General features: G+C 41.8%; 1 protein-coding gene and 1 pseudogene across 1 annotated transcript; one reads left to right on the plus strand and one right to left on the minus strand.

Moving 5' to 3' along the window:
• Nucleotides 1–3754: 3754 nt before the first annotated feature.
• Nucleotides 3755–9868, minus strand: LOC124135974 (cathepsin Q-like). Its single transcript, XM_046501710.2, has 6 exons — nucleotides 9760–9868; nucleotides 7083–7225; nucleotides 5594–5696; nucleotides 4991–5065; nucleotides 4641–4781; nucleotides 3755–4006 (listed from the first exon to the last, which is right to left on the minus strand). The coding sequence occupies exons 2-6, from the start codon at nucleotides 7223–7225 to the stop codon at nucleotides 3860–3862; spliced, it is 609 nt and encodes a 202-aa protein (XP_046357666.2). The 5' UTR covers nucleotides 9760–9868; the 3' UTR covers nucleotides 3755–3859.
• A 2096-nt stretch (nucleotides 9869–11964) lies between these two features.
• Nucleotides 11965–17190, plus strand: LOC124135998 (annotated as a pseudogene).
• Nucleotides 17191–19809: the final 2619 nt, after the last annotated feature.

Here is a 19809-nt window from a genome sequence, read left to right on the forward strand (position 1 = left end):
CTGATATTATTTGCCACTTGGCACCCAGTCGGGTTACGGTAACACGCAATCAACCCGACCAGGGTCGGTTGCTGGGGACCTAATCACTAGAAAGCTTGCTGAGTATGCACAATGCGCTTTCGAGTAGATCATGTTACTTTTCGTAAAAAGACAATATTAAGAGAACTCATAACCTTACATTATACTTTAAAACCGAACATGTGTAAGGGGGTCATTGTTTGTCTGTTTGTTTGTTTTGTTTGTTGTTTTATTCCAACTATGCGACGGCAGTCTGTAAATAATCGAGTCTGAACCAGACAATCCAGTGATTGATAGCATGAACATCGAACTACACAACTGGGATACGATGTCATGTATCAACCAAGTCAGCGAGCCTGACTACCCGATCCCGTTAGTCGCCTCTTACGACAAGCATAGTCGTTTTTTACGGCAAGGATGGGTTGCTTAAGACCTATTCTAATCCGGATCTTCATGGGTCAAACTGGTCATTGAAAACTCTTAATTGAACACATTTTTCTCAATAATGAAAGATATGACAAAATAGACATCACTCATTATTGATAGTGACGGTAAAGAGTGATTTGTCATTTGTCGATGCATTTGTCATTTGTTTAATGCATTCGTTTGGTGGTATACAGTGCTTCATAATAACTACCTTTAAGTTTAATTATATGAAATATGCAACCTTAACAACTCCCATGTGAACTTGATTTTAAGAAAAGGGAAATACTTATGTTAGACTTATATGTAATGGTTGGCAGGAGAGGCGTCATGAACATTGCAGAGGTAGATACGACGGCACCGGCATCATCGATAGCACCAGCGACTTCACCTGCGTGCACTGGGCCCCTTGCTACGTCTGTCAGAGTTGAGTAGGAGGCATAGCTTGAAATCTGGCACGCATTCTTCTTGTTTCTTGGGAAGTCCTGCGTGCACCGGTCCCCTCACTACGTCAATACTTATTAGTGGTGACGCAGTCATAAATTAAAGGGGCACTGATCTAAAGCAATTCCCCGGGACTGGTTGTTGCCTTTGTTATTGTATTTTCCCGTGAGTACCCGGATGATACGCAACGCAACTGAGCGTGACAAGAGACTGGGCTACCGTCTGCAAGGACAGCTAGATAAACTTGGAGGCAATATTTGTTTTACTTTTTTTTAACACTGATTGGTTAACCGTGATCTATAAAGATTTCGACAAAGGGCGCATGTTAATTAATTTCTTCAGCCTAATCTAACAGACAAAAAGAACGACGGAGTTCATCTGATGTCGTCATTTGGAAATACCCCTGATGGTTATAGTTTAACAATTCCCGGAGAATTGCTTAAGATCAGTGCCCCTTTAAGACCTGACCCCTTGTTGAGTTCCGGGTCAGATAAGGTGCCAAGCACCAATGCTTGTCTCACGGGCTGATCTGGGTCATTGGGCGCTATCGTACCACGATATCGGCAACTGGTGTGCATGACCCTTACTGGATTATTGACAGGCCGCCGTGACCTGTCAGACTGCAGCGTGACACAGGTATGACTCACCTACCCATACCCTTAATGACTCATAGTCTGGAGTTAAATCGATAACACTGGCTGCCAAATTGAAATAAAAAGTCTAAAGTATTCTTCTGGGGGAAAGGTATATTATCGCGGGCTCTATATTATCGCGGTATCGGTAAATCTCGTAATCTACATCCCCTGTCGACTGTTTACTTATTCAAAACTAAGCACAATATTTCATCGCATGATCGAATACAGGACTCGTTGCGTTATGTCATGGCTACTCGTAAGTATACACGTTAACTTTTTTATGATACTTTCTGGAATCTTTTTGAAGTGGAATTATCCCTACCTCCATTCGAAATTGGTTAGAAAAGAATCCACTTGTTTGGACGATGTACTTTGACCCAACCTAGGTCGTATGGATACTGATTATGCATAATCTAAAACAGGAAGTGATGTAAACAACATAATCCACACGTAGAATACCAAAAATAGTGTAACCGAGATAATATAGAGTTACCCGCCCTTGAGTCGCCAATGACAGGTACTTGGTTACCGACCTCGGTTAAGAAAATCAGCATCGTTCAATCAAAATTAACTTCCGCGATAATAAAGCGTACCATGCTATATACTTGAAAACTGGATTTGACCAACAAATTACGTTATCAAAATGTTACTTGGCTGAAAACAGTCGCCGAAACACTTCAAACGTAAGGTCCAAAAACACCATTTTGATACCCGTATCTAATAAACTATTTCATATTTGTTTCCTTTCAGCCACTAAAAAACATGGGTACCGTATTCGACGTATACAGCGCCCCGCTCTAATATTGGTGAATAATCCCGATTAGCACCCCTTCCGATTGATCAATGTTCACAAGACTTATCTATTCGCGTACAATACGCACTCGTGTGTTATATGAACCCTTAATTATGGGCAATTAAATTCTAGAAAAATATATCTGTCGTACATAAACATTTCAGGCTGTCAGCATAAACCACGAAATTTATCTTTCAACTCTGTTTTTTTTACTAAAATAATATTGTAATAAGAGCCCCCTATTTCTAATTTTGAGAGCGCCCTTTGCGCTTATTACGTCGAATACGGTATACACTTTATTTTGCCCGACAGTTTAGCATGGTACATAACTATGACTGCATTTCTGTCTGAACTAAGAAAAAACACAAACGAAGTAAATAACACGTATGATTGTATTATATAGCAATATAACGTTTTAAAAATCATCAGAAGAGGAAGAGATGTATCAAAAGGGTAATGGACATAAAGATAACAAATCATCAGAGAGCGTTGTTTGTTTGATGGACGCTGTTACACTTAAGTAAAAAAGGTTGGCAGGAGGAGCGTCATGAACATTGCAGTGCAGACGGCGACGGCACCATCGATAGTAGCAGCAACTTCACCTGCTGCGCCTGTCAGAGTTGGGTAGGAGGCAAAGTTTGAAATCTGGCATGCATTCGTCTCGTTTCTTGGGAGGTAGAAGTAACCACTTTCTCCCCAGCCTGGTCCATAGCTGAAAGTGACAAAATCATTCCAACGTACATGTATGTACAGCAGACTGAGTGGAATCAGTTGGAACTCTTTAAGACCCTACTCTCCTTACAATACAGATAGCTTGATTTTGTTTGTTTGTTGTTTAACGCCGTACTCAGTTTATATTCCAGCTATATGATGGCGGTCTGTAAATAATCGAGTCTGGACCAGACAATCCAGTGACTGACATCATGAGCATCGATCCACGAAGTTGGGATACGATGACATGCATCAACCAATTGCAAGTCAGCGAGCCTGACCACTCGATCCCGTTAGTCGCCTCTTACGACAAGCGTAGTCGCCTTTTACGACAAGCATGGGTTGTTGAAGACCTATTCACGGGTCTCAGATAGCTTGATAGCCAAAATTGTACAAATACTGTGTGCATGTTATTATGTTGTCATTTCTCTGAAGCGATGTAACCGGCGTGTGTCTTTGGTGGTAATAAATTAGACTGAGGATTAACATATGGAGCACGTGTGTCAAATCTATTTTCTGATTAATCTAAGCTTACTTACGACATTCAATGATTTTCAAGTACACATTAAGCTTTATTAACAATCTCTGTATATGTAATGCATATTTTGCCATAACTGTTGTTTGCGTGTCGCGAGTCATCTCCTTTGTTGTCCTGTTCATATACCACTTACCTTACCACTGTAGCCTGTAGGTTATCGAGCTTGGACCAGTCAAACCGTTAGATTCCTCCTACATATTTAAAGACGATTTCGACTTATTGGTAGTGGTCAAGCCAAACATTCATTTCATTTGGATAATGATGAATGAATGAATGAAATATATTATCCTGGCCATCCTAAATGACCAGTCTGAACTGACCTTCAGCTGAAGAGCAGTCAACAAGATCCTGGGGGGATAGATCAACAGACTTCTTGTTCTTCTTGTACTGCTGGCCCTCCAGCGCCCCAACTGCGCTAAATGCCCAACACGATCCACATCTCCCCTGGTCAGTGGACATAATACTAGTGCAACATGGTATCTTGTTTTATTTGGGTTTAAAAAATTGTGTAATCAATCTATCATCCCATCTGATATAGCGAAGGTTTCATGTTCATGTTTGAAGGACCATACTTGTATGCACTGCTTATCTACGAATGCATAGAAAACAAGGGTGAGGGAATGAGTTGGGTTAAACTGAGGTCGATGTATGGTACATCCTTCCAACCAGTTATATCTGCAGTGTGATAGTTTACCATAACATGTTTTAAACCGTCATTGGTTTCATATGAGCTCTTCGTCTTATTACTAACAAGCACAAGCATAAACGAAACCAGCTCTCAAGCTGCTTAATAAGTTTGAGATGTGAACACCAACTGACGGTATAGGGGCATTGTTTGGCAAGAAGCGAAATTAAGTTTATATAAATCGTTTCATAAAAGTGTACATTATGCAAAGGTCGGGGTGAAACAGGTTATGACATGAACACACAATGTCATTTAGAATATAACATGTGTTATGACATGTATACTTCGAGTGTATACTTCAACTGACTTATCATTACGAATCTGTATAATACACAACTGCAAATATCAGGACGTTATAACACTCGATCCTTCTGTATGTATGTGTAATATTACCTGATTCTTAACACTTGTCACATAGCCTTTCTTGGACCAGTCGACATTCTCTGGTAAACCGTCCGAGGTATTGAAGGTGTACGGGTTTGGCGAGGCTGTCCATACTTCGTCTTTGAAGCAATCCCCTGTGCCGTTTCTGTTCTGTTGGTCCACACAAAATGAAGGAATAAGAAAATGGGATATTTATGGATATATGAATAAAACAAACATGGTCCAAATGCATATATTGGGTGACCACTTAATGAGTACGTGTAAAGCAATGTACAGTGATGGGTTTTCCTTTTTTATAAACTTTCACCCTTTCAATCTTCTTTTATTGGAATAGTAGAAGGTCGGTAAGTAATACATACCGCTCTCTTGGCTCTGTGCATGGTGTTGTCGTCGATGTCTTCGCCGCGGTGGTAGGCAACATACTCCTCGTACGTCTGTGTAAATAGAAAAAGGTACTTCCACCCTATTCAAATATGTAGGTAGGGGACAGGTAGGGTTGAGGGAAGATATAACATAATATTAATAATATCTCCATCTCTCTCTCTCCCTCCCTCCCTCCCACTCCACCATTGGATTCCACATTAGAAAGGGTTAGCATGTCCTGCTCTACCGGTAGCACTCGCCGCTCACACAATTTACAATACAAAGTAAGGCTTAATTAGTTTGATTTGTTGCCTGTATGGCACCTGCCATGCGAAGACGGTCCTTAAAACCACCGAGTCCGGACCAGACAATCCATTCCTCCATATCTATGGAAGGATGACATGAATGTCAAGTAACACATTCAAATGAATATAGTCACTAAGTGCACATTTGTGTTCAAAATCCACTGGGGTGGGTAATGGCCATGGGTTGGTAGTTGGTCCGTCGGTCGGTCGGTCGGTCGGTCTCTCTCTCTCTCTCTCTCTCTCTCTCTCTCTCTCTCTCTCTCTCTCTCTCTCTCTCTCTCTCTCTAAATATACCATGTCATCCCACTGAGTCTCCTGCATCCAGTAGGTCTGTAGTCCGTGGTCCGCCTCCTTGTGCCTCTCAATGTCCTTCACCTTTCTCTCCCATATAGCACGCCTGTAAGAGAACGGTTCAAATAATTCTGATTAAGTCAGCGACAAAATCTTTCCCATAGACGTAAATAAAAGCGACAAAACCTTTCCCAAAGACGTAAATAAAATAATGCATAATGAGCATGTGTTTATAAATCACTATCAGTTAGTGATGATACCAGGTATTCGCGAAAAGGTTAGCGTATCCTGGCCCACAGGTGGCACCCGTCACATGTAAAGGCAAGTCAATTATTAATTTAAACAAACACGGGAACATACAATGAAAATGGGAAATTGCATCAGACATCGTACTGATGCGTCAAATTTGGATATGTCTGGCATAAAACATTTTTATCAACTTCTCTGAGGCCTTGAATACTGTAACTCTGAGTCGTGTGACGCTGTTTGAATTCCCCTCATAAATTAAAGTGTACCCAAACTTAAACTTTACCCCATTGTGAAATGTAGGCACCAAAGGGTGCCGGCCCAGTGCGCAGACCCAGTGCGCAGACCCCGGGAAAGTTGAAGCCATCCCAAAGCCACCCACTTGTCTTTCCAAAATAAAATAATATTATCAAGAACCATTCGCCTTCTTCAAGTATATATCTCTATATAAATGATATATATGAGGATATATGTAGATTTTCAAGTTGACAACTTTTAAGTTGACACTGAATGAAGATTTCATAACTTGTCGAAAAACATGTTATTCCGAACCAGCGTCTTATTATCCGAGGACATATGACAGTCGGCCTTGACATGACAGAACGGCGTGAAATTTATATTGACCTTAAAATCTGAGAAATTAACATGTACAACCTTGAGTTAGATCGTGTTAACGGTGCTCATGTTAAAGAAATTACATGAATTTTGATAAAAACAATTTATCAAATATCTATCTATCTATCTATCTGTCTATCTGTCTATCTATCTATCTATCTATCTATCTATCTATCTTTGTTCAGGGCACCACAAGGGTGCGTTATGTTCATGTTTCTGTGGGTCATTGTTCTTCTTAACGACCCCAGCACACGCAACGCATCAAGGTCGGACGAGAGGGGAGCGAACCCGGTTCAACGGTTTTTTGTCGCGAAACCGGGATTCGAACAACGGGCTAAAATACATTGCTTCTTCTAAACAATCATAGGTTTCTAGCGTGCCCAAGGGACGCCAAAGGGACGCAACTCTGCACAGCGAATTACGGCGCCTTAGACGACTGAACCACCCGTGTCCCCGCAAGCGATATGAACGCTCTCGATTGATGTTTCGGGGGTTGAAAGCCCATATCGCCCTAGAAGAGGGGACTCGTCATTACGGAATGATGATGTAAACAGTCCCTCAAGTCCTATTGTTATATGCCTGGGATATTGCTGAGTGTGGCGGTAGACAACAAACAAACAAACAAACCTACCTGGCTGCCTCGGCTTCTCTCGTGTACATCCGATCGTACCCTTCCTTAAACTCCACCCAGCGTTCGTCCAGAGTCACGTCAGTACCACAGACAGTGGACCACATCACTGCCACCACCATTGTCCACGCTGTTATGAGTAGCATCTAGTTTTGAAGCAAAGGAAACTATCAGGTGCCTCAGAGAGATTCGTTGTTCACAGCCCCGGAATTCCGGGTGAGAATCATCTTCCCGAGGCAAGAAGAGTTAACTGACTATTAAAGTCCAGTTAACACCCTTGCCGAACTAGGCTGGTATAATGGAGTTACATTTTGGCTGGACTGACGAGTCTATGCATAGTCCAATCAAAACGCACAACGAAATCGAAATCCGGTTCGTAAACTGTCATGCCGATTTTGGTCAATTGCAGGATTTGCAAAGCATGTGCACCGCCAACGCGTTGTAAACAGATATTTTCCAAATGTTTTCAGTCAAGGTGCTCATGTGATTTGATGCACTTCGCGATTTAAGACCCCTTTTATCGCAATATAGGTCTTGATTATCGATCAGATCGTCTTGACTGGGCAGCGCCATTTTGTTTGAAGCAAATGCAAGCGATACGAGAGGTGGAATCTGATTGGTCCATAGGAGAGGCTTAGAGGGGATATAACTCGTAATAGCCACTGGTGGCGCTACGACCTGGAATTCCAGCCTATTTCGGCAAGGGTGGAAACTGGACTTTTAAAGTCAGTTAACTCTCTTGGCTAGGGAAGATGGGTGAGAACAGGTCCCCGACAAACTATTCATGTTTTAAGATTCGACTAAAAAAGAAAGCAATTGAAGCATGTGTAGCTTTTTACATGTGCGGATTTGGGAAATATAGGTTAAGTTATTCTATATGTTTCGATTTTGTTATGAGACTAAAATACACATGCTGGGATTTATTTGTCCATTATAAATAATTTCATAGATACCATGTATATGTCCAGAATGTTTCTGTCATGAAGAAAATATAATTTATTCTCATTAATAAGCAATATATGGGAAATGGCAGGGTGGGTGTTCGTCAGTTGTTTATATCAAAAAGCGTTGGCAACTCCGTTGGGTAACTTTGAAATTCTGCATCAAATCACTTCTCTTTAACTTTTAAAATGGAATAATAATCAGCTTTTATTCCTCCACAAAAGAAGAAGAAGTATAAGTTACAATGAGGTGCAACTTTACATGAATTGAGAGTCACATTGTTTGTTGTACGTATCGTGCAGTCTGTTATCACATATATTTTGAACAGATGTTTCTATAAATCAGATCACATGATCGCATCCGGGGATTTCCTATAACATGAAGTATGTTCCAGCAGTTCGGTGCCTTCTCTATGGTCAAGTTCTTCCACCCTCCTACATTTCATAGCAACACAACGCACACAAGTAACATACTGAATACATCTTCCCGAGGCAAGGGAGTTAACTGACTATTAAAGTCCAGTTTCCACCCTTGCCGAACTAGGCTGGAATTATGCAGTCACATTTAGGCTGGACTAACGAGTCTATGCATATTCTAATCAAAATCGCGTAACGAAATCGACATCCACTGGAATTTTACAGTCAGTTAACGCCCTTGCCTCGGGAAGATGACTGAATATAGAGCGCAGGACGGATTCCATGAAAAAGATATTTGGTAAGAGGTGCTTAATTTGATTGATATATGGTGAAAATAAAAGTTGAATGTACTTTCACCTCACACAAGAAACTTGTATGCACCGAGAACAAAAGCAAGCACATCCTAGACATAGCACACAAAAATAAACACCAAGAAGACATTAGGCAACAACGCTTTACATTAGGAAGGTGAATAATACTTAGCCACACGTTCATACACAAAACATAAACTGGGCGGTCAATGAATAACTATAATCCAGTGACCCAGTTAAAAGCTTTTGCAGCGGTTACCTTCTACAATGTAAATCCTGGTTTAGCAATTTAGCAAGCGCCCTGCTATCGTTCTTGTACATTGCGTGTGTACACATCATATAGTATCTCAATCACATGTAAAAATCAACCCGTGAAGATCCGGGGTAGAATATGTCTTAAGAAACCCATCTCGTAAAAGACGACCCTGCTTGTCGTACGAGGCGACTAACGGGATCGGGTGGTCAGGCTCGCTGACATTGTTGATCCATCTCCCATCCTTTTCAATTGAAATGGAGTTGTTTGTTTTATCAAAATTATATATTTTCAGATGCTAAGCGTTAAGTCTAGCTTTGAATATGGACCAGGAGTTCACGTCAACGACAACCCGACAACTGCAATATAACAATACAGACTACGGTGATAGGAACATCTTTCAGGGCGGTGGGGTAGCTTAGTGGTTAAAGCGTCACGCCGAAGACCCAGGGTCGATCACCCACATGGGTACAATGTGTGAAGCCCATTCCTGGTGTCCCCTACCGTGATATTGCTGGAGTATTGCTAAAAACGGCGTAAAATCTAACACACTCACGTTAATCTTCATGTGTACCAGTAACCGATATATATTATATGCACAATGTTGCTCTCCGAAAACGCAGTTAAGCATCTACGTAATGCATACTGTCTACGGACTACACACTTAAAGTCTGTTCTATGGCTTTCAACAACAACAACAACAACAACATTAATAGATCATGAACAACACAGAGTGAGTTAAAGTATTTGAGAAATACCTTTACGGTCTGTTTGTGGATCAGGACAAGAAGCAATGTGTTTCAGCCCGTCCTCACAAGGTGATATCCCAGTGCGCTGGTGGCGCACACAACACAGCGCTGCTATTTTACTTCCTGTTCACCTGGGTATCGTATTTCTCAGACAGATTGAATGGATGACGTGTATACAATCTACGCCGCGAATACCTGCAATATTGCTGATGCGGCGTTAGGCAATAATTACTCGCTCAATCACCGTTTACACAATCCGTAAAGCCACACACAGCAATATTCCAGCTATATGACGGCGGTCTGTAAATAATCGAGTCTGGACCAGACAATCCAGTGATTGACATCATGAGCATCGATCTATGCAGTTGGGTTGACATGCACCAACAAAGTTAGTCTCCTTTTGCGGCCAGCATGCGTTGCTGAAGACCTGTCCTTGCCGTGCACCGACAATGAAGACCTCTTTCCCACCCATCTCCTTCCACCGTAACCCCAAATCTTAACACGTACACTGTCTGAATGACAAGGACAACCAACGATAGGTTATAAGAAAAAGTATCTAGTCTCATAACAAAATCCCACCGACAACCGAATATCAAATGGTCGGTCCCTACTTGAGCCTCATCTCCCGAGTTGCGATCATTTCCTATTTGAGGACAAAACTTCTCATTTTGGCAAATATAATTGAATATTTACGGAAGCGTAGTAGGGCCACGGTGATTTTTTTTTTGTCTAAGTATCTCCTACATAGGACTTACTATCTCGTAGAACTTAGTATCTCCTACGTAGGACTCAGTAGCTCCTACGTAGGACTTACTATCTCCTACGTAGGACTTAGTATCTCCTACGTAGGAAGTCCTACGTAGGATATAGGAAGTCCTACGTAGGGGATAATAAGTCCTACGTAGGAGATAATAAGTCCTATGTAGGAGATAATAAGTCCTACGTAGGAGAAAGTAAGTCCTACATAGGAGATAGTAAGTCCTACGTAGGAGATACTAAGTCCTACGTAGGAGATACTTACACACGCAAAAATTCACCGTGGCCCTACTACGCCTCCGTAAATATTTCATCTCTCACCTTTATCCAGTTTTAAAATTTAAAATTGTGCATAAAAATTTGACTGCCTCTTAAAATATGTATTCTCGCAAAAATTTCAACAGACGAAAATAAATTTATATGTGTGAAAACATAGCTGTATATGATCGTGAGGACGAATTCAGTATAGGTTCGTTCATATCGTAACAGACAACGTCGAGAAAGTCTGATAGCGTAAGTGTTTCTACTTGATTCCTAACTGAAACCGTAACTATATACCCTTACGATTTTGATGATTATTATCTATATTGATTCACCAAATACAATAGGTCTTTTTCTTTATAAACCTTAAACTTACCTATACTGTTATAAGGTAAAAATGCATCTCCAAGTCAACCTCAAATTTGGTGGTTATAGCTTTAATATGAGGAAGACAAAAAACGCAGAGTTGGCGCAAACAAGCAGGAAATCAAATATGAAAGCGCCAACCATGGACCCTTAAGAAAAGTCCATATAATCTATTCAGGTTTGCACGTTGGGGATAATCCAATTTGCGCATATTATGGATGTTTGATAAATTACTTTCTAGTATATGGTCAGAACAATCCCAAAACCTTATTTCAACGACCACGTTACCCTAGTAGTAGAAGAAATATCGCTTTGAAACAACATGGAAACGCGTGTCGACAACAATGTTAAATTCAAATGTTAAGTACACCATCACCACAGCTGGCGGAATGTAGCACATTAGCGCACAGTTTCCACGACATCTCGGGGAATCATCGACAATATCTATTATACCATATTCAAACGTCCACAAGCCTCTCTCGTTATTTAATCACGAGTCACTGATTCGCGCTTGGGGGTAGAAGCAATAGTTTACTTTCACATCTTTGAATTATTTTATATTTCCTGTTTCATTAAAAAGCAGCTTGTTCACTTGAACACACACGATGGGTCGTTAAGTAGTATTCAATCGTCGAGGTAGAAACGACTTTATCGTCTCGTTGTAAAGTAAACATACTACAGCGACTATCGAGCATTGAAATAAATTATGTTTAAAAGTGAACTATTATTCAAGTTTGGTTCTTGGCTTAAAGTGGAAGCAATAGTCACCGTCTTCCGTTGAGGTTCATGTTTACTTCCTGCTTTTTTGTAACTGAACGAAAATTGTACAACATGTCATCTCCCGATGGGAAAGTGCGCCCGAGATTTAATAGCGAGATCTGAGGTTAATCGTCATGTCGCTGACGAACGTAGAAGAGGCATATGTATCAGACCCTTTCAAAGGGAGGACGCTGTAGTCGGAACTCTGGTTGGTTTACTGATGTTAGCAATCACCATTTTGACTGTCGTTAATGCGGTTACTTTTTCGAATTGGAAAAATAAAACTTCACAGCAAATAGACAGTGAACTTTTTTTTGAAGACCCTCCTTTTGAAGCAACCCTCAGTCTACAGTTTATCAACGCTTCTTCACAGTGTCTTATCCTATTCAACACGAGCTGTCGTTTGTCGTAGCGAAAATCGCAACGTACTTGACGTGAGACAGTTTCTGAATTAGAAACCAACAATAAAAGGTATAAGGCTGACTCAGGGCGAATGGAAAGTGATGTTACGTCTGAAACCTTTCATCCGTGCACAAATCAGATCCATGAATGAACGGACAATGAATAAACGAACACTGCCTAAATTTAAAATTACATATTTTGGCTATCAACAATGGGCTTAAAGACGATGAAAAGAAGAAGAAAGTACTCGAAGTTTACTACGCTCATCAATGAAAACCTAAATGCCATAGAATATAGCACTCGAACAGAGTTGTAGCGATATGTACCCGAATAAAAATACTTGAATGTAAATGATAAGAGGAATTGCTTGTCACTCCTTTTGCCACGATAATCGAGACACTGTTAACTCCATCCAATATGGGTTTAAGGTAAAGTGCATGTACGTGTGCGTGTGTGTGTGTGTGTGTGTGTGCGTGTGCGTGTGCGTGTGTGTGTGTGCGTGCGCGCGACTGTGTGTTGTAGTGTGTGTGTGTGTGTGGTGGGGGGGGCGTGTGTTGTGTTGTGGTGTGGTGTGTGGTGTGGTGTGTGGTGTGTGGTGTGGTATTGTTTTGTGTAGTGTAGTGTGTGGTGTGGTGTGGTGTTGTATGTGGGGTGGGGTGGGGTGGGGTGTGTGTGTGGGTGGGGTGTTTGGGGTGTGTGTGGGGGGGTGTGGTGTGGTGTGGTGTGGTGTGGTGTGGTGTGGTGTGGTGTGGTGTGGTGTGTGTGGTGTGGTGTGGTGTGGTGTGGTGTGTGTGGTGTGGTGTGGTGTGGTGTGTGTGTGGTGTGTGTGTGTCGTGGTGTCTGTGTCAAATGGCCTATCAACCAACACATATGAATGATTCACTGTACATAACTATCTTTCAATGATGACAGAACCCACATATGGCAATTCTGTGTTTATTTCCAGATTTACAAAGTGGATAAAGTACAGGGATAGTTACATGGAATAGTCTGATGAGAAAGATTGCAAGTGTCATCGCGCAGGAAGGGATTTTCGTCCTGGAGGTCCATATTTGGCTGGACTCCGTGTGTGTGTAATAGGGTGCGTGTGGGTCGTGCTGGGCGTTCTCTGCCGCCTGTTCTCTGGAAGGACAGCACTACCGGAAGACAGGGCGACTCGTGTCCCTATCGGAACAGAACCTTGTGGACTGTGCACGGAATGGTGGGTACTATGCAGTGCCACTCACGCAATTTACCAAATCTTGTAACGTCTTATAATTTATACACACTCTTTTCTTATATGTCAGTTACCGAAAGTGTTTCATATTAAATCATCCTTTAAAAAACAACAACAGTGTCTTAAAATATAACATCAACGACAGAGCAAAAAACTAGTCTTGATTTGTTGAAACGACCCGTGAAGATCTGGGGTAGAAGCCATATTTGCCGTGAACGGTGACTATGCTTGTCGTAAGAGGCGACTAATGGGATCGGGTGGTCAAGCTCGCTGACTTGGTTGATGCATGTCATCGATCCCAATTGCGTGGATTGATGCTCATGATATCAATCACTGGATTGTCTGGTCCATACTCGATTATTTACAGACCGCCGTCATATAGCTGGAATATTGCTGAGTGTGACGTAACACACAAAAGGTTACCTAGGAAGCACAGGAAAGCAACACATTTGGGACACATGACAACAACCCTTGTGGACCTGCCCCAAAACCTACATTATTTGTTTGTTTTGTTTTGACGTGATTGACGTCATGAGCATCGATCAACGCGATTGGGATACGATGAAATGCACCAACCAACTTGAAGTCAGCAAGCCTAACCACCCGATCCCATTAGTTGCTCGTTACGACAAGCGCAGTCGCCTACATTAACATCATCCTATTGTTTCATTATAAAGGACAAAGTATAATATTTTCCTCCACAACATTCAAAGACTAACAACCATCTATATTAATTAAGGTAATTACGGAAGTGAAGGAGGATCCATGGAGTTGGCATTCGATTACATTCGTCAAAATAAAGGCATAGACACAGAGGAGTCCTACCCGTGCGTAGCCAAGGTGAGAGGCAATTGATAGGATCGGGATAATTGAGCCGAAGGTGAGGAGAGTGAGTTTTGTTTTACGCCGCTTTTAGCAATATTCCATCAATATCACAGCGGGGGACACCAGAAATGGGCTTCACACATTGAAACCATTTGGGGAATCAACCCGGGCCTTCGGCGCGACGCACGAATGCTTTATCCACTAGGCTGGGTCAAGATTTTAACAACTAAATGAACAATTATACGAAATTAAAGATTTAACAATGAACAAATAGTCATCTTCTCCGAGGCAAGGGAGTTAACTGGCTATAAAAGTCCGGTTTTCAGAAACTTTTTCTGTCGGTAAGCTCCCTTGCCTCGGGAAGAGATAAATGGTATGCTTTAGATACGCCGAGTCCCAACGATTAATATTCTGGGAGGCTTTTTAGCTTGTAGCTTTTTTCTGTGACTGCTTTTTTCTCTAAAAGGTCGCTGTCTGGTTGAAATAATGCAGATGCGACATTACATTTTAACTCACTCCCTCACTCACTTTCTAAAAGGATGGTTGGTTGGATGTTTTACGCCGCACTTAGCAATAGTCCATCTAAGTCAAGTCAGCGAGCCTGACCAACCGATCCCGTTAGCCGCCCCTTACGACAAGCATAGTCGCCTTTAACGGCAGAGATGGGTTGCTGAAGACCTATTCTAAACCGGATCTTCACGGGTCTCCCTAAAAGGAGGAACCAGGACAAATTGTGAGGAAGCACAACCCACTTGTGTCAGGACATCAACCACGTCCAGTAATCAATTGCTGATTATTTTGTATAACCCGATTCTTTTGAATGATTTTCGGGAACAAATTAAATTTATTTTTTACGAAATATATCCCTTTCTTTTGCATAAAAACGTACGTTCAGTCACATTTGCGGGTCACATCTTCGTGGCAAAGACGCTTCATCGATACTAACAAAATAGTTTCTGGCTTAGTTCGATATGCATCCCCATGACGTCATACTTTTGTTTGCATCAATTGGAATACGAAAGTAACTTCTCGAGGCGAGCAATTTACGTAGCATCATTTCATCCTGAAATTTAGTCACGGTATGGCTGAAATATTGCCGATGTGACGCTAAATATTAACTCACTCATCCTGAAATTATGAGGTCACGGCAATAAATTACCAAATAATGTAATAACCAAATACCGTCCCACCCACAGCAAAAAGATTGCAACTTCAGCCAAGAGAATGTAGGCGCGACCGATGCCGGCTTTGCTGTTGTCATATCCGAGTCCGAAGATGCCCTTAAGAGTGCGGTGGCCTTAGAGGGACCCATCTCTGTGGGTATCGACGCCTCCTCAAGATCCTTTATGCTGTACAAGAGCGGCATCTTCAGCTCCTCTAAATGCAGCAGCACCAAACTCAATCATGCTGTGACTGTGGTGGGCTACGGCGCACAGAAAAAAACAAGAGTACTGGCTGCTTAAGAACAGGTACACATGTACACATTGGTCACAGGCTAGCTGTTGCAGTACTGCTTTAGTAATCTTCCTGAGGCAAGGGGGTTAACTGACTATTAAAGTCCAGTTTCCTTCCTTGCCGAACTAAGGCTGGAATTATGGAGTTACATTTTGGCTGGACTAACGAGTCTATGCATGGTCCATAAAAACCGCGTAACGAAATCGACATCCGATTCGTAAAATGCCGTGCAGATTTCGGTCGATTGCAGGATTTGCAAAGCATGTGTACCGACAACTCGGCCTCAAGAGATATTTTCAAAATCTTTCACGTTTTAATCAAGGATCGCACGTGATTTGATGCACTTTGCGAAGTAAGACCCGTTTTATTACAATATAGATCTTGCTTGTCGATCAGATCGTGCTGCCTGGGCAACGCCATTTTGTTTGAAGGAAATGCAAGTGATATGAGACGTCGAACCTGATTGATCAATAGGAAGGACATAGAAGGGACATAACCGTTATGGTCACTGATGGCGCAACGAACGAACCCAGAAATTCCAGCCTAGTTCGGCAAGGGTGAAAAAAGGGTTTTAACAGTCGGTCCCTTGTCCCGGGGAGATATGGTTTAGTGAGAAAACACATTTGGCAAGGTGGGTGAGTGAATCAGGTTATGTTGGTGTGCACGCACCAGGTAAGATGATTGTGTGATAAGGTAATTGAGTGAACGCGTTAGGGAAGATATGTGAGTAAATGCATTACGCAGGTAAACTGCAGGTACACCTTTGTGTGAGGTGAAAGGAGAGATGGAAACCTGACCAAGATCGTATGAAGAAAGGTACCATGATGACACATAACAAAGTAGGTTTCGCGTGAAAGGTCTTCCTCCAATTGTCATGAGTTGCCTCTACAACGATCTCTTATCTGTAAGTACGAAAGCCATACTCTATTTTTAACTTACGTGTAAGCAGATACCATATGGCAATAAAGTGATAAATAGCAACGACATTTCTCAAATTAAACTGATGATCCGTGATATTGCAGGAATGCATTCAATGCTAGGTTAATCCAACTGATTTACTCACTGGACAATCTAGTTCTTTTAGCATAAAATGTGACCACATCAACATATCTGTCTTCCAGCTGGAGCACCACGTGGGGCGAGGACGGATATGTGTTCATGGCCCGTAACGATGGCAACATGTGTGGGGTTGCCACCGAGGGAATCCTGCCTCTTGTGTAGATACTGTGACGACATCTGACGTCGTGAGACGGTGTTGTTGTCATATTTCAACTGACGGTATCATGTATCTTATGAAATACTATTCGTAAACGTACTCACTAGCTTTTGTTTGTTTGTGGTTGTGTGACTGTAAATAATCGAGACTGGATCAGACATTCCAGTGATTGACATCATGAGCATCGATCTACGCAATTGGGATACGATGTCATCGATGTCATCGATCCTTACCACCCAATCCCGTTCGTGGCCTCTTACAACAAGCATGGGTTGCTGAAAACCACTTTTAACCCGGATAATGACCGTCAGTGATATTCCAATTATATGTTGCCCGCCTGTAAATATCTAGTCTGGACCAGACAAACCAGTGACTGATATTATTTGCCACTTGGCACCCAGTCGGGTTACGCTAACACGCAATCAACCCGACCAGGATAGGTTGCTGGGGACCTAATCACTAGAAAGCCTGCTGAGTATGCACAATGCGCTTTCGAGTAGATCATGTTACTTTTCGTAAAAAGACAATATTAAGAAAACTCATAACCTGTACATTATACTTTAAAACCGAACATGTGTAAGGGGTCATTGTTTGTTTGTTTGTTTGTTTTGTTTGTTGTTTTATTCCAACTATGCGACGGCGGTCTGTAAATAATCGAGTCTGAACCAGACAATCCAGTGATTGATAGCATGAACATCGAACTACACAACTGGGATACGATGTCATGTATCAACCAAGTCAGCGAGCCTGACTACCCGATCCCGTTAGTCGCCTCTTACGACAAGCATAGTCGTCTTTTACGGCAAGCATGGGTTGCTTAAGACCTATTCTAATCCGGATCTTCATGGGTCAAACTGGTCATTGAAAACTCTTAATTGAACACATTTTTCTCAATAATGAAAGATATGACAATATAGACATCACTCATTATTGATAGTGACAGTAAAGAGTGATTTGTCATTTGTCGATGCATTTGTCATTTGTTTAATGCATTCGTTTGGTGGAATACAGTGCTTCATAATAACTACCTTTAAGTTTAATCATATGAAATATGCAACCTAAACAACTCCCATGTGAACTTGATTTTAAGAAAAGGGAAATACTTATGTTAGACTTATATGTAATGGTTGGCAGGAGAGGCGTCATGAACATTCCAGAGGTAGATACGACGGCACCGGCATCATCGATAGCACCAGCGACTTCACCTGCGTGCACTGGGCCCCTTGCTACGTCTGTCAGAGTTGGGTAGGAGGCATAGCTTGAAATCTGGCACGCATTCTTCTTGTTTCTTGGGAAGTCCTGCGTGCACCGGTCCCCTCACTACGTCAATACTTATTAGTGGTGACGCAGTCATAAATTAAAGGGGCACTGATCTAAAGCAATTCCCCGGGACTGGTTGTTGCCTCTGTTATTGTATTTTCCCGTGAGTACCCGGATGATACGCAACGCAACTGAGCGTGACAAGAGACTGGGCTACCGTCTGCAAGGACAGCTAGATAAACTTGGAGGCAATATTTGTTTTACTCATTTTTGAACACTGATTGGTTAACCGTGATCTATAAAGATTTCGACAAAGGGCGCATGTTAATTAATTTCTTCAGCCTAAACTAACAGACAAAAAGAACGACGGAGTTCATCTGATGTCGTCATTTGGAAATACCCCTGATGGTTATAGTTTAACAATTCCCGGATTGCTTTAGATCAGTGCCCCTTTAAGACCTGACCCTGGTTGAGTTCCGGGTCAGATAAGGTGCCCAGCACCAATGCTTGTCTCACGGGCTGATCTGGGTCATGGGGCGCTATCGTACCGCGATATCGACAACTGGTGTGCATGACCCTTACTGGATTATTGACAGGCCGCCGTGACCTGTCAGACTGCAGCGTGACACAGGTATGACTCACCTACCAATACCCTTAATGACTCATAGTCTGGAGTTAAATCTATAACACTGGCTGCCAAATTGAAATAAAAAGTCTAAAGTATTCTTCTGGGGGAAAAAAGAAGTATATACTGACTAAGGTATATTATCGCGGGCTCTATATTATCGCGGTATCGGTAAATCTCGTAATCTACATCCCCTGTCGACTGTTTACTTATTCAAAACTAAGCACAATATTTCATCGCATGATCGAATACAGGACTCGTTGCGTTATGTCATGGCTACTCGTAAGTATACACGTTAACTTTTTTATGATACTTTCTGGAATCTTTTTGAAGTGGAATTATCCCTACCTCCATTCGAAATTGGTTAGAAAAGAATCCACTTGTTTGGACGATGTCCTTTGACCCAACCTAGGTCGTATGGATACTGATTATGCATAATCTAAAACAGGAAGTGATGTAAACAACATAATCCACACGTAGCACACAAAAAATAGTGTAACCGCGATAATATAAAGTTACCCGCCCTTGAGTCGACAATGACTGGTACTTGGTTACCGACCTCGGTTAAGAAAATCAGCATCGATCAATCAAAATTAACTTCCGCGATAATATAGCGTACCATGCTATATACTTGAAAACTGGATTTGACCAACAAATTACGTTATCAAAATGTTACTTGGCTGAAAACAGTCGCCGAAACACTTCAAACGTAAGGTCCAAAAACACCATTTTGATACCCGTATCTAATAAACTATTTCATATTTGTTTCCTTTCAGTCACTATCAAACATTGGTACCGTATTCGACGCATAAAGCGCCCCGCTCTAATAAGCGCTCACGGCGGTATTTGCTAATATATTGGCTAGTGAATAATCCCGATTAGCACCCCTTCCGATTGATCAATGTTCACAAGACTTAT

Source organism: Haliotis rufescens, unplaced genomic scaffold (genome assembly GCF_023055435.1).
Source record: "Haliotis rufescens isolate VD_foot unplaced genomic scaffold, xgHalRufe1.0.p SCAF_4, whole genome shotgun sequence".
Taxonomy (NCBI): Eukaryota; Metazoa; Mollusca; class Gastropoda; order Lepetellida; family Haliotidae; genus Haliotis; species Haliotis rufescens.

Coding starts and splice junctions, on each gene's coding strand:
- LOC124135974 (XM_046501710.2), bottom strand. CDS start 7,225: ATGCTACTCATAACAGCGTGGACAATGGTGGTGGCAGTGATGTGGTCC. Junction 5,697..7,082: donor AGAGAAGCCGAGGCAGCCAG/GTAGGTTTGTTT, acceptor GTTCTCTTACAG/GCGTGCTATATGGGAGAGAA. Junction 4,007..4,640: donor TGACAAGTGTTAAGAATCAG/GTAATATTACAC, acceptor TCCACTGACCAG/GGGAGATGTGGATCGTGTTG.